The 15639-nt window shown below is 37.0% G+C and overlaps 2 protein-coding genes across 2 annotated transcripts; one reads left to right on the top strand and one right to left on the bottom strand.

The window, feature by feature from the left end:
- Window positions 1-227: 227 nt before the first annotated feature.
- LOC149833322 (uncharacterized) lies at window positions 228-1963 on the bottom strand. Its single transcript, XM_090012799.1, has one exon. The coding sequence runs from the start codon at window positions 1913-1915 to the stop codon at window positions 557-559; it is 1359 nt and encodes a 452-aa protein (XP_089868925.1). The 5' UTR covers window positions 1916-1963; the 3' UTR covers window positions 228-556.
- Window positions 1964-4139: 2176 nt separating this feature from the next.
- LOC149833321 (pectin acetylesterase 8-like) lies at window positions 4140-9885 on the top strand. The gene is made up of 12 exons (XM_090013411.1): window positions 4140-4190; window positions 6307-6414; window positions 7625-7754; window positions 7969-8048; window positions 8216-8302; window positions 8389-8513; window positions 8638-8698; window positions 8948-9029; window positions 9111-9218; window positions 9520-9532; window positions 9648-9729; window positions 9817-9885. The coding sequence occupies exons 1-12, from the start codon at window positions 4140-4142 to the stop codon at window positions 9883-9885; spliced, it is 996 nt and encodes a 331-aa protein (XP_089869537.1).
- The last annotated feature ends 5754 nt before the right edge of the window (window positions 9886-15639 follow it).

The following is a 15639-nucleotide window of genomic DNA, read 5'->3' as shown; positions in this document are numbered from 1 at the left end:
AAAGACCCACATCTGGTTGGATCATTCTAGATATACATTCAGATCTGATAATAACAGGAGCAAGTTCATTATGGATCTGACGAAGGGTCTCCCAGCAAACTCCATGTCAATCCAACACTGATATTATTGAGTCAGACTAGATTATGTTTGGTTTTACCTAGATGATGATACCTGAACAGAATTGAAGCATTGAAATCCATATTTCTGATGCAGTTAAAATGAACCTATTTGCAATTAGAAAGTGATTCCAGTTCATCTGAGATAAGCTCATCCCATTACATATGCAGACTATTACAAAAAATAAAAGATCTCCTTTAAGAAGTGACATGCATTGCTGCATGCTTGGTCACATAAATCGCGGTGAGCTAATGAAACATTGAATAAAGAGGCAAAATCATAAACAAATGACAGATTCTGAGGATGTACAATATGTATATCAATGCTAGGGAGCGTCTACAATGATCACCTCTCTAGCAGAGGAAGCCCTTCGAGCTTCTGAGTGAGCTTATGCATACTCTTTTGAGTTTGAATGCTGTGTGCCCTATGAAGCCATAGTTCAAAACATCCATCTTGGAGACAGCTGAACAGCACTCGGACGTGGTTTGGTTGGATGCTGCTCACCACTGTCCCGCTTCTTCATGATTGAAGAAACTGTTGGGCTAAAGTAATCATGGTTCCTGTAAGAAGACATTTTTCTTCCTGTAAACAGGCTCTGCTGCTTCTCCAGGGCTGGCCCATGGACTGATACAGGTTTTCTGTGTCCATTACTTCGGCCATAACTCACACAGCTCTTGCTCCTGCTGACTTGTGGGAACTTCTGGTCTCTAGGGCTGCTGCAATTTCTGCTCTCCCTTGTCTCGGCTGAATACATCGTCTCAGCATCACTGTTATATTCAGCTTGAAATCTGATGTACGTATTCTGTTGCTCTGAAACCTCCACAGGAGAACTAGATTGGACTTCACTGTGAGTATCATCCGCAAACTCAACATTGGAAATATCTGCCAATGCATCTGATGCAGCTAAAGTAGCCTGTGCTAGTGTGTTTTCAGCTGCTGTTGATATGTTGTCCGCTGCAAGTTCTTCCGCATGATTGTCATGTATGGTTGCGATCAACCGACCAGAATTGTTTGCTGGAGTTTTTGTCCCTCTGATTGATGATGGAAGGACTACGGCTTTGGGATTTTCAGGTGAGAAGTTGATATCCAAAAGCTGGACCTGATAATTTTCGTTTTTACAAATAGGGCCTGCAGTCAGCATTGGGGACTCATATATCTGCGGAGTTGGGATACCCTGTTCATGACCCACACGGGATTCTTCTTGATGCACAGCAGCAGTAGCTGATCCACTCAACCCATGCACATTTAAATCCTTAGAGCAGATGTGTGAAGACAAGGTGTCGTCGTCTTCCTCTGATGATTTAAAAAATCTGCGGAGGGTGAAAGAAGCACTTGAAGACTCCCTTTTCTGCCCTGTGGACATTATGCGCATGAGTGGTATTCTGGGTTTGCTTAGCTCATCCAAACCACCCTCCCAGTGCTGGTTCAACCACTGACATATGATGGGGATGGGAATGCCAAATTGTGTGGGATGATCCTTCTTGCAGGATGAGGATGATGAGGTGGTTGATGATGATTTAGTGGTTGGAGATGAAGCTAGCTTCATTGGATCGCAAACCATGAAGGCTAGATTTCCCTGGATATCAAAACCAGCAGATCCAGGTCTCCATGTTATTCCATCAGTAGATATTTTTATGATATTATCAGTTGCAATCACCACCTTTCCATCACCAACCGTTAAATCTGTTTTATCAGTATGACCTAAGAGGTAAACCACACTGCCCAATTCAAGGCATGGATGGGAGCATGTCTTCAAATGACGAGGGTGCTGCACCTGGGTTGTGCAATCGGATTCCATAATGTCAAATCCAACCACAGTTAAATCAAGAACAGAACTGGTAATGAAAAACCTACAGCATCACAACCAGAATGTAAGGAGAGGTATTATCATGGTGTTCTCAAACATTACTTGAAAGTACAGGAAGAGCAAAATGGCCAACTATCCCAAGAAAAGGAAAAAGAAAGAAACAACTGCTGCGCAGGAAACATATTCATGTTTACAATGCTAACATAAACAAGAAAAAAACAGAAAACGAAACAGAACAGATGTGACCTGAATACGCATGAGACAAAATACTTTTTGAGTATGATAGTACTGGTGAGGTAAAGAATGTCATAAAGACACTGGAACTTGGAGTTTAACAGGATAATTCCACCAGAATTGTGGCAACATCTGGTAGAACCATACTCTCGAAAACCAGCCAAAAACATAGAATGAGAGCCAATGAATGTATGATACTAATAACAGACACCCTTTCAAATGAAAAAAAAACTCATAAAAAAGGAAGATGTATCAAAGAAAAGGAAACACAATTTTATCAAGTATCTGAAAGCTGCTAAAGTCGTTATCTGCAGAAGATATGTTTTTATCAGTAAAATGGGACCAGCTCTGAGTCTCTAGCACCTCAAACGCCAAAATACAGTTTCAAAGTATAATGCTTTTAGGCATATAGTTGAAGACCAATATTTCACATGAATGCTTACCATGATTAATAAAGAGTTGTTATATGGTTAGCTGGATAGGTAAATTACATTCAGATCTTATTTGCGTTTTGGAATAACTTTTCATACTCCTGTCTCTGAGTAGTGAGCAGATCAACCAATGAATTTTTTTGTCCATTCCTTTTGTTTTTCTTCCTAGCAAATCTGGTAATATACCAGGATAACTCAATCAAAATTAATCATTTCAGTATGGGCATCGCTTCTATTCGTCTTCTAAACCATTTCCATGCATAAAATTTATGGTCTACTGGATATCACGTGTCCCAGTTGCTAAAAGCATCCTTTCAAGGGGTCAAGAGCCGATACATTTATTTCAATGTAAAAATGACTAACTGGCAACAAATTTTTTCAACTGTGAGAGATTGACACCACCACATTGGTCAAATTAAACGGGTAGTAGTGTACATTTTGTATAAAAGGAACTTGGATTACAAGCAGGCAGTGCCCCCAGCAGTTGTTCATATGGACCACCTACGTAAATCTGTTTCCTCTACAAGGAAATTATGAAGCTTAAATAGAGAAAAGGTCTCAAACATGAAAGTAAAAGTGTTATTCTTAGTCTATCCTGCACTCAGACTGCGCTTGCAACCATTTTTATGACACCCAACAAGGGGCAAAAGAAGGCAAAATTTTAAATACTCCTATGCTATCAGATCCTGAACAACCAAGTGACAGTCAAGACCTAATTAAACACCCATTCAGTAAGACCCCAAATTAGTACAAATTACCAACTTTATCATCGACAGGATCTTGCTCACATATTCAGTGTATCATTTATTTCTCCTAAACCACAAACCTACTCTACCAACCTAATGTCATCATCAGTTCCGGTTACAACCACTAACACTAAATCACAAACGAACAATACCAAGTGGGAAAATGAAGAAAGGAGAATCAGAATGGAGACACAGTTTGGTGGAACTGACCTGTGAGGCGTCAACCTAGCAGCAGTCTGGTAATGCAGCTGGATCTCCACGCCTTCGGCGGCGGCGACCGACGGAAGATTGGTGTGGGTGGTCAGCAGAAGAGCTCTGTGGATCAAGAATCCGGTCCCCCCGCATACACTCGCCATTGCCGGTCCTTTACTGCAAAAAATGTTCCCTTTCATCCTCTCCGTCCTCCCACCACCTGAGCAGAAGCACCACCCGTGCACACCCATTGTGGAATTCTACCAAATGGGGAGCACCCTACTTCTTTTCCCTACTCTTGGAGCCTATATGTCGGTCCTAAGCCATTGGCATTCTAATTTTGGTGAAAATTGGGGGATGTGATTCATGGGTATTGAGGGGTTATGGTTAGGGAGATCCGCTGAGTAAATGAGAGAAAGCTCGTGAAGAAATAATGAATGAATTAATGGCAGAGGTGTGTAGAACACGACCTGAGAGAGAGAGAGAGAGAGGTTTGTTGGATGAGAGAGAAAAGTGAAAAGACTAATCTTTTGTGGAATATGAGTATCTTATTTTATTGCTTGAGAGTGTTTTTTGAAAAAAATTGGTTGGTTGGTTTCCATAGAAATGCAAATGGGGAGGGCTGTGAATGGATCAAGTCATGTGATGGGAGGTGGTGGTGGGGCAAGTGTTTTTGTCCCCATGACCTAAATTGTAGGGCAAACCATTTCTTGTCAGCTCAGCATGGAAGAGATTCCACAGGCTCTCTAGAGAGTGACCAGAGCTGACATGAGACAGTTATGCATTGGCAGAGGTTGTGTTAGAATTGGAATGCATGTTTATGGTTGTGATGGGAAATAGTAATGGAAGTTGACTTTGTTATTGCTTTGGTTTGGTGATTGCTTTCTGTGCTGGGAAAAGCTTGCAACCAAAGATGATAGTACCATGTGGTAGGGAGTTGCTGGGTTGGCCCATTAATTGTGCAGCTCTTATATGGAAAGTGGAAACTGGCATGCAAGCAATCATTGTATTTGTAGGAAGCCTTATACAACCACGTACATGAGCCAATTTACAGGGATTTGTTAAAATGACAAGGAAAATTATTGCACTATAGACTGAAAGTGAGGGTTTTGCAAAACTTGAACTTGTAAAAACTGGAAAGTATAAAGCAAATGTTTGTCATTCACTGCATTTCACGTTTTAGGCGTCCCTCTACTGCGTACAAATGTACCTTTAAAACCATATTCACCAACTAAATTATGAGAGTTCTCAGAAGAAAATAGAAAAAAATAATTGCATACGCCGTTCAACCACATGAATTAGAAAAGTCTCTCTCTTTCTGACTTCTCTGTAGGAATTGATGAAAAAGTTAAAGTACGTACAAGGAAGAAAAAGCTTGTGAGCTGTATAGAGAAACCAACGATAGTGATGGAGTGTCTAAATGGACAAACTTGGCGTTTAGAGAGTTGGACAAAACCCATAATGGAATGGCTCCTTTTCCTACTTTTGGAGAAGACAAAAAAAAAGCAAAGGAGAGAAAGAAACTTCTAAAGAAGTTATAGTGGAAAAAAGCATCTAATCAGCTTTGCACTTTGAGATGGAATTTTAACCATCTTTTCTTTTTGTGTTCCCAAAGTTATCTTGATTGCTACTTTTTAAAAAAAAAAATTGATTAAGCATGAATGAGATCACGGGCCTGCACTAGAGAATATCCCACTGGTGGGGTTAATATTGGCTACTAACGAAGGTACAAAACTAATGAATAGAAATCACTTTTTTCTTCAAAATTTTTCATTTTTTTAGATCAAATGTTATTAATGTGATCTACACTGTCTTTTTAACAAAGAACTTGTTTGAATCATGTGATTACGATAAATAATTAAGTTTTTAAAGGGGTCTAAAAATCAATGGCTCACAATGTGCCAAAATTGCATAAAAAAACATGGTCCAAGGCTTGATCCTTAGCAAAAAAATCATGATGAACACATCCATGTGGTTAGATTGAGTCGATACAACTTGCACCTATGATTTTTAGCTCATTACCTTTATTAATAGTCAATATTTACCCCTTATAGTCTGCCTTTATTTGTGGGGATTTAGCTGTAATGATAAGGTTTTAGATGCATAATATATATATGCATCTAAAACCTTATCATTACACCTAAATCCCTACAAATAAAGGCAGACTACAAGGGGTAAATATCAAATATATATATATAACTTAAATACATGTGCAAGTGTGTCAAAATTATCAAATATAAATTCATTTACACATGAAAAGATAAATACGCAAGTTATAGTAAACCTCTTATATTGTGTTTGCTGATTATGGTAATTAGTGAGGGCTTAGTGGTGAAACAATTCCGTCACAAAATCCGTCGTAACTTCGCGATGGATGAGCGACCGATTTTTTCTGACACTAAGCCCTCGCTAATTAGCGATGGATTTTGCGACGGTATTTTTTTGTCGCTAATTCCGTCACTAATTTTTTATATAAAACGGCTCGTCTAGGGTGCGAAATTCTTCCTCCCTCTTTTCGCTCTCTCTCCCTCTTGTTTTCCACCTTGGTCGGACATTGTTGGAGGCCCAAGCCTGAGCTGAGCTCCGTCGAAGGAGCAAAGCACCGTCGGAGCCCCCAACCCTCGCAGGTGTGCCTCTCTCTAGCTAGCCCCCTCTTTCCTTCTCTCTGCAACCCTCTTGTCCCTCTCTCTCTACAACCCTCTCGGTCGCTCTTCCCCACATCTTTGTTGTCCGAAATAAGTAAACACAAACTCGACAACTTGTTTTCCATGACGGCAAGGGATTCGAGCTCCCCCGCCCAATTTTTGGCTTAGATGGAAGCCCACCTGCTTATCATATTGACAACGGTTCTAGATCAGGGATAAATAACTGGATTGTCTACATTGAGGTGAGTCATTCTTTTGTTTATGGGGCCTTTTAGGAAAGCCTTGGTCAAGGAATCCCTTTTTCCCGTTCCATTCATTTGTAGTATGTTTACTTGTAATTCCTAGATTATGATGAAGTTTGTGACAATGACCATGTATCACAAGACAATCTTCTATTAGTTTGTCCAGCTCGCATCCCACCTTGCTTGGATTCATGCGGTAGTGTCATCTCATGCTACTTGACCATATTATGTTGGTGGTGCTCACTTGAGCTGGTGTAGACGGTTCGCTAAATAATGAGTGGAGAAATTCGATCCTGACCCTCTTTGCTATAAGTTCATTTTAGGTTGCTCAGTGCATTGAATGTTGTTTTTAATTGTTTTTTATTCTATTGACAGTTTAAAAAAATCACAGGTTAAAATATGCATTCTATAGATGTTTTAGCTTAGTGATGTGAGCATATTTGAGGTTTTAGGAAGAAATGGTATCATGAAAGAAAAAATCATGTAGCATAAGTTGTTAAGAATCAGCAACCTACATGTTATATGTGAATCAAACTTTTTCTTCTTTTCGTACCTAATTTGTAAACTATAAGGCACAAATTGTGATTTCCTTGAGAGGTCATGTATCTCTTTTGGCCTTTGAGCATGTTTCACTTTGGCCTTCTTGTGAAATTTGTTCTAGTGGTGCTTGTGACTACAAATTTGTTGATGTATAGGTGTGCAGATGGCTTACACAAATTCTATATCTCATGCTTAGGATTTCTAGATATAGTTCTCATGCCATCTTTAAAATTCATATCAAACAAAAGCGATATAGGACCATCTTTTGTGTTCAAATTCTAAACTAGTGCTATGTTTATGCCTGTGGAGAAAATTAATAGAATCTAAATGTCATGAGGTAGTACTCAATATTTACATCTACTTCCCATTACTTGCCCAAACATGAGAAATGTCAATTGCCTAGGTTCTTCACCCTTACTGGTTTACATGATTATGGCTCACATTATGAGATCTAGGTTTTTAGGTTGTCAATTACTTTCGTGTGTTAATTCCATGACTAAGATGCTTTTCCGAGTTATGTCAAAAGCTTATTAAAATGGCTAAGCGACCTCTTCTGAGGCTCTATGGTTGTTATCCTTCACTTAGAAATTTGAACTGTTTATGTCATCTGCTGATGTAGCCATAGGTCATATCTAGTATTTTACACAATCTAATTTGATTTGTATCTTAGGGTGGAGGGTGGTGCAACAACATCACAAGTTGTCTTGCACGCAAAAATAATCGTTTGGGCTCTTCAAAGCAAATGGCCCAGGAAATTGCATTTTCAGGCATTTTGGGGAATAAAGCATCACTTAATCCAGGTAATGTATTTTGCTCCAGTCCTAAGTTTCCACAAGCAGCATAAAGTACTGTGAGCACGCATGTTTTTCGTGAAGCAACTTTGTGAACTATATTCTAGAAACCAATTAATTTACTTTTTCTCATCTCATTATGCCTTTTCTTTTTATTTTGAAATCTTCATTCAAACTTCGATGTCAATATTTTTCCAAGTGCTATGTTTATATTGCTCTCCAGATTTTTACAACTGTAATAGGGTCAAGGTTTGTTATTGTGATGAAGCATCATTCACTGGAGATATAGAAGAAGTAGATCCCGTAAGTATTTAGTATTTGCCATTTCCTAGTAGTCTCTTGACTTTAATTTCATATGCACATCAATCTGTAATTTGTGAGTGCATCTTGACATTGAATCTTGAATGCAGTTTAATTATTTTCACAGTGCTTTTGATCATGGAATTGAACCACTGTGTTTTCTACATTAGGCTTTGAATCTTCATTTTAGAGGAGCCAGGATATTTCTTGTTGTAATTGAAGATTTATTGGCCAAGGAAATGAATAAAGCAGAAAATGTATGCTTCAAATGCACTTATTTATTTTTATAATTTATTGCTACTGTTGTTGCTTCCCATAATTGTAACCTAGGAACATAATACAGGCTCTATTGTCAGGTTGTTCTGCTGGTGGGTTGACATCAATACTTCATTGTGATAGTTTTTATGCTCTTCTACCAATGGGTACCAAAGTAAAGTGTCTTGCTGATGCTGGTTATTTTATCAATACATATGCTCCCAATTGCCATTCTGGATATCTAATGAGATGTTATATGTATTATTATAAGGATATATGTAACTTGATTAGTTGCAAAACTGGTTCTCTAGTAACACTTAATACTTCAATGATGCAGATTGGATATTTCAGGAGCCACACATATAGAAAATTACTACAATGAAGTTGTAACTTTGCAAGTATATCTCTAAACTATGCTTCTTCTGAACTCGTGACTGTGTCCAACGATTTCTCAATCTTCCTAGAACCTGCAACCATTGTTTATGGAAAGTAGCACCTCAAGTTACAACTTCCAAGTCTTCGGAAAAGGATCTTGTTTATAAATAATGTTGATTTTTAATTAGAATGCTTCCTATGATTTCTGGTTCTGAGCAATGTTTATGTCTCTTACAGGGATCTGCTAAGATGGTCAACTATTTTTGTCACAGGTTCATGGAGGATCAAGCGAAATTGGAACATTTGTCGTTCAAATAGCTAAACATATTGGGGCAAGAGTTTTTGTCACTACAGGTGATTGATCAGCACTTTACATTGTTAATTAAACCTTGAATGTGATGTGACATGTCTGTGATATTAAAAAATTTTATTTAGGAAATGACGAGAAGCTCAAATTTTGCAAGGATCTTGGGGCAGATGTGTGCATAAACTACAAAACTGAAGATTTTGTTGCTCGCGTTAAGGAAGAAACAAAAGGGAAAGGTTGGTTCCATTACATGAAGAAATGCTTTATAAAATTGCTTATATCAGAGATGCACCCGGTGAGGCCAAAAGACATGCTTTCTCTTTTTTTTTCAGAAAAACTTCCCAAGAACATTAGAAGCTCTTATTTTGAACATGCTTTCTTCTGCTAGAGCAGAAATTTTGACTCAAAAGTTTGAGGAGATGGATAAGAAAACTATAAAAGAGGAACAATATGTACATTGCCTTTTGCAGAGCATCAGATCTTTGCGTTGATCTCGTTATATTTGCACTAGTTTCTTCCTTTTATTTCTCCATTCAGGATCCCTAACACTGTTGTTTCACTTTTTCCTAATCATTTCAGAATTTCAAAATTCTAACAGAACTCTAAAGGAAAAATGTTAATGCTATGTTATTATTGTTATTTATTTAATGATGGTTCTTTTTCAGGATTGAGTTTTATGGCATTTTCGATGATCACTGTGCTGTAATGTATGCTATCTTGAATGGGAAAGAAGCATTTGGCTTTCAGGTAGTTGCATTATCTAATGGAACCATTGAAGATTGCATATATAAACATTTTAGAATATAATAAGTTTTATTTGATTGAAATCCACAGAATATTGATGATCAGTGTACTGTAATGGATACTATCTTGAATGGGAAAAAGCATTTGGCTTTCAGGTAGTTGCTTGGTCTAATGAAACAACAACATAGAGAAGAAACTAGATGGTTCAAATCCTAACATGTGGCATTTCATGTGGTTCATGTTATATTCATTATGAAAGCAAAGTTGATAGGGGTATAATTAGATTATCCTGGCAACATAGTGTTCCACCAAGGTAATAGTTTCTTTTGATCCTCTGCATTGTTAAAAGGCTAGAGAGAGTGAAAATCTTGTATTGTGTAGTGCCTCTTATGATGTTAGCGGGAATACTGTAAATTGTTGAGCCATGGTCCTTCTTGTCAGCATGCATGCAATACAGTGTATGCCAAAGTTGATTACCTTGAATACTTAATTAGCGCAATACTTTTTGAGTTGTTTGAGGATTTTGTGTGTGTTGTAAAAGAAAAAGATTTAACCAGTAGAGGAAGTGGACCAATGAGTTTTACATAGTTCATGCCAAACTCTTTATTTTCCATTCATATTTGATATTTGATTTTCTAATGTCAACTTGCTTTAGTCATCATCCTTCTCCTCCAATCATTTCTATCCAATACCATGTCCTCGGTGAGGTTTAAAGCATTCATATTCTTTCTTATCATCTCCATCCAAGTCTTTTTAGGCTTACTCTGACCTCTTTTAACTAATATATTATCCCATTTCTCCATCCTTCTAACTAAAGCATCATTAGGCCTTCGTCGAATATGTCCAAACCACCGTAAATTATTCTCTCTCATCTTATTTTCAATGGATGCAATGCCTACCTTCTTACGTATCTCCCTGTTTTGAATCTTATCTTTTATTGTATTTCCACACATCCATCTAAGCATATGCATCTCAGCTACACTCATTTTTTGAATATGATGTCTCTTGGCAGCCCAACATTTTGTACCATAGAGTAAAACGGGCCTAACAATCGTCCTATAAAACTTTTCCTTCAACCGCAATGGCATTCTACGGTCGCACAACACTCCAGTTGCACTTTTTCATTTCATCCACCCAAACTTTATCCTATGATTTACATCTCCATCAATTTCTCCATTCTTTTGAATGATAGATCCCAAATATTTGAAACAATCATCCACCGGTATTTTCCGCTCACCAAGCTTCACTACACTCCCATCACTACTTAGTTGCTTACTAAATCAACATTTCATATATTCTGTCTTGCTCTTACTCAACTTAAAACCTCTTGCTTCCAATGTCTGTCTCCATAATTCTAACTTAGCATTAACCCCAGCTCTAGTCTCATCAATCAAAACAATATCATCAGCAAACAACATACACCACGACACATTTTCTTGAATTGATCTTGTAAGCTCATCCATCACTATAGCAAATAGGAAATGGCTTAATGCAGATCCTTGATGTAACTCAACCGTTATAGGAAAATTGGTTGTTACCCCTTCACAAGTGCGGACATTGGTTACTACTTCATCGTACATATCTTTAATTATACTAATGTACTTGAGAGAAACGCCTTTCTTCATCATTGACCACCAGAGAACATCCCTAGGTACTATATTGTATGCCTTCTCCAAATCAATAAAAACCATATACAACTCTTTGTTCCTCTCTCTATATCTCTCAATAAGTTGTCTAAGAAGATGTATAGCTTTCATAGTTGATCAGGCATAAAACCAAATTGATTCTCCGATATCATGACAACCTTTCATCAACCTATATGCAATCACCCTCTCCCAAAGTTTCATAGTATGACTCATGAGTTTTATACCATGATAGTTTGTGCAATCTTTTAATATCCTTAAGGTTATTAAAAGATATTGAATGGAAAATTGTTCTCCTGGTTCAACGCCCGTAGTAAAAAGAGATAAATTGAGCCTAAAGGATTGTTCTCAAGATGAAAATGAAAAGGCTTGTATGACAACTGTCTCATATGCTTCAATGGTTGAGAGTTTGTAGTATGCACAAACCTATACACGACTAGATATCACATTTATTGTGAAAATGCCTAGTAGATATCAGTCAAATTCAAGAATTGTGGACTGAAAGCAGCGAAGAAAGTCATGCGTTATTTACAAGAAACGAAAGACTATATGTTGACCTACAGAAAGGTTGATCGCCTAAAGGTTATTGGATACTTTGATGCAGACTTGGGAGGATGTCTCGACAGTAGAAAGTTCACTACTTGATACATCTTCCTACTAGCAGGTAGTGTCATCTTATGGAGAAGCAGAAAGCAGTCTATAATTGTTGCTCATACCATGGCGGAAAAATTCATTGCTCTATATGACATTTCATCTTAGGCTATTTGGATAAGAAACTTCATTATGGGTTTTGGAATTGTGGACTCTATTGAGAGACCACTAAAGATCTTTTATGATAATGAAACAGTTGTGTCCTTCTCGAATAACAAGAGTTCAACCCCGTGCTGATACATAGTGATAAAGTACTTTGTTGTTAAAGAAAAGACTGAAAATCATCTGGTATGTATTGATACAATGAAGGTAATTATTGTGAATCTCCTTACTAAAGGGCTAACACCGAGATTATATTCCCAACATATAAAGGAGATGGGTCTGTTTGATTTCTTCTAATGTATGACAATATATTATAATTATATGTAATCATATTTATAAAACTAAATTGATTATCTACGGCTTTGTGTATTGTTGCACTACAAGAAACCTGTGGATTAGTGACGACCTAAATCCGTCGCTAAATTGTTTAACCACGGATTAGCGACGGATAGCTTCCATCACGAATTTTTTGATGCTAATTAGCGACAGAATATATTTGTCGTATGTTCTCTTGCTAACTTATGATGGATTAACGAATGCCAAAATCCATCGCAAGGTCATCGTTACTCTGTGGAGGTCTGGTTTTGCGATGAATTTCTAGCCATCGCTAAATTCAATGCCTAATTAGTGACGGATATATTCATCACTAATCCATCGCAAAAAAAAAAAAATTAAAAAAATATTTCAAAATTAAATATCGAGAAAAAAATTCTCGTGATACAATTTATATTTCCTGTACAATTTATATTTCCTGTGAATAAAAAATAAAGTACACATCAAAATACATATAAAAGGAAAATGAAACAATTAATCGATCCACTATAAAATTCACAAGTTCTAAGTATTTACAATTCAACATTTACATTTTTTAAACAAAAAGAAGGTAAAACAAATTCAACACATAAATCTAATCATCGCCAAAATTTTGTGCGTCCTCTTGTTCAGTGTCTCGATCTGTCCCTTCAACTCCACTACGCTGATTATCGCCAGCAACCTACACGAGAAAAGAAATGTCAGTTGCGATAAACAAAATATACTGAAATAAATTATACTCTATATGTGATTCTATCATGCTCATATGTGTTCTAAGGCAGTAAAAAACTTTATACATGATTCTATCATGCTCATATGTATTATAAAGTAGTAAAAAACTTTATATATGATTCTACTGTGCTCATATATGTTCAAAGGCAGTAAAAAACTGTATATGTGATTCTACTATACTCATGTGTGCTCTAAGATAGTCAAAAAGTTGTATATGTGATTCTACCATGTTCATATGTGTTCTAAGGCCGCAAAAAATTTTTATATGTGATTCTATCATGCTCATATGTGTTCTAACGCAGTAAAAAATGGTATATGTGATTCTACCATGCTCATATGTGCTCTAAGGCAGGCAAAAAACTGTATGTGCGATTTTATCATGCTCATATGTGCTCTAAGGCAGTAAAAAAACTGTATATGTGATTCTACTATACTCATGTGTGCTCTAAGGCAGTAAAAAACTTGTATATGTGATTCTATCATGCTTATATGTATTATAAGGCAGTAAAAAAACTTTATATGTGATTCTATCATGCTCATATGTGCTCTAAGGCAGTAAAAAAACTTTATATGTGATTCTATCATGCTCATATGTGTTCTAAGGCAGTAAAAAAACTTTATACGTGATTCTATCATGCTCATATGTATTATAAAGCAATAAAAAAACTCCATACGTGTTTCTATTATGCTCATATGTGTTCTAAGGCAGTAAAAAAACTTTATATGTGATTCTATCATGCTCATATGTGTTATAAGGCAGTAAAAAAACTTCATACATAATTCTATCATGCTCATATGTGTTCCTATGCAGTAAAAAAACTTTATACATGATTCTATCATGCTCATATGTGTTATAAAGCAGTAAAAAAAACTTTATATGTGATTCTATCGTGCTCATATGTGTTATAAGGCAGTAAAAAAACTTTATACCTGATGGGCACCGGAGCTCATGTTGAATGCAAACGAAGTTCCTCTGTCTTGAAAAAAGTTGCACAACTCATTACGAACAATGTTAGGAATGACTTCATTTAAAAAGTACTGCATTTTATCCTCAAGACGCTGACAGACACCATCCCAAGACATAGCAGGGTCATTAGGACGTTGAGAGTTGATGCTGGCAGGAGAACTCTGTGGGCCCGGGCTACAGGAGGCAACGACTTGTGTTGTGTTCATGTTACTCCCAAACCCAAACACACAACCCTTTTTTGGTTCACCGGTTGCAGTCACCCATGCTGCAGGATCAAAAGGCGGATGCTGAGTGCAGTCATCGCCATATCACTGTATCATTTGTTACTCGTATGATTCCTACAATATAATGATTAGAATATGAATTAATAATTAATAATTATAATGTTTATGATAACGTAATTCATAGTAACTTGTCTATTACAATGTTTATTAATAAAATAAATAATATCATTATCGCTCTCACCCTCTCTGATACGAACTCTCTCGTGGTCTTACGTTTATGTGTTTCAATAAATACAGCCTTGTATGGCACAATGCCTCCTTTTTCTGCTTTCTGCAAAGTGAAATGATAAAAGATTTAGTTAACAGGTTTGCAACAATACTTATAAAATTGACAATATATATTGATGAGTTACCATTTTCTTTTGGTGTCTCCCAAAAGTCTTAGATTCACCTGTGTGTAGATGGACTTCGGGTATTTTCGCTCGATTTTGTGCAGCCTTCGCTGAGCGGTTTCGAAATGCATCCCCAGCCCACTTGTCGCACATTGCATCTCAAACATCTGACCTGATAGTAGGAGGTCCATGGCTCTTCCACTGCAGTGGATCATCTATCCCGCCAGACGTTTTTCTTGTTGCAGTCTTCATATTATGCAGCATGTCTGCAAATCGATTGGCAGTCACCTTCTGTCATACCTTCCTTGCATCATATTCTTCTACCATATTCGCGAAGCGATTCGAAGCCTATAAATATTTTCAGAAAGTTAGTAGACATGACTATAACAAAAAATTAAATATGAAACACATTAACTATGACAAACAACTATATACCATGAATGAAGACCACAATCTGTCTATCACCTCTTTTGGATACCCTTTTCATTGAGCGACCGGTCCTGATAGATATTGTTTTCCTGATCCTTGAAATACAACATGCAGTGATTTGGACAAGCATCTATCTTTTTATACCCCATACCTAGAGCGTTGACCATAACTTTTGCACGATAGAAATTTTGTGGCAGTTTCTTATCTATGGGCAACATACTCTTCACAATCATGCACAAACGATCAAATCATGATTGACTTAAATTATACTCGGACTTCAAATTCATTAGTTGAAGAACTGCATACAAGATAGTGTGACTCTCGCAACCATTCCAAAGTGGCCCATCAGCATCTCTAAGTAAATTATAAAATCTACTAGTTGCATCATTTGATGATTCTTCATCTACTGTAGTTCTTACATCACTAGGACCCATAGCAGAACCGAGTTTTGTTCCTGCGGC

Source organism: Nuphar pumila, chromosome 7 (genome assembly GCF_984573655.1).
Source record: "Nuphar pumila chromosome 7, dmNupPumi1.hap1.1, whole genome shotgun sequence".
Lineage (NCBI taxonomy): Eukaryota > Viridiplantae > Streptophyta > Magnoliopsida > Nymphaeales > Nymphaeaceae > Nuphar > Nuphar pumila.
The sequence above is the reverse complement of the archived record's forward strand: the minus strand, read 5'-3'. Positions and strand labels throughout refer to the sequence as shown.

Bases quoted from the DNA above. Each gene is read 5' to 3' on its own strand.
- LOC149833321 (XM_090013411.1), top strand. From the start codon at position 4,140: ATGGGGAGGGCTGTGAATGGATCAAGTCATGTGATGGGAGGTGGTGGT. The intron at 9,030-9,110 runs GTGATTGATCAG...AATTTTATTTAG, and splicing joins AAGAGTTTTTGTCACTACAG to GAAATGACGAGAAGCTCAAA. The intron at 9,730-9,816 runs GTAGTTGCATTA...TGAAATCCACAG, and splicing joins AAGAAGCATTTGGCTTTCAG to AATATTGATGATCAGTGTAC.
- LOC149833322 (XM_090012799.1), bottom strand. From the start codon at position 1,915: ATGGAATCCGATTGCACAACCCAGGTGCAGCACCCTCGTCATTTGAAG.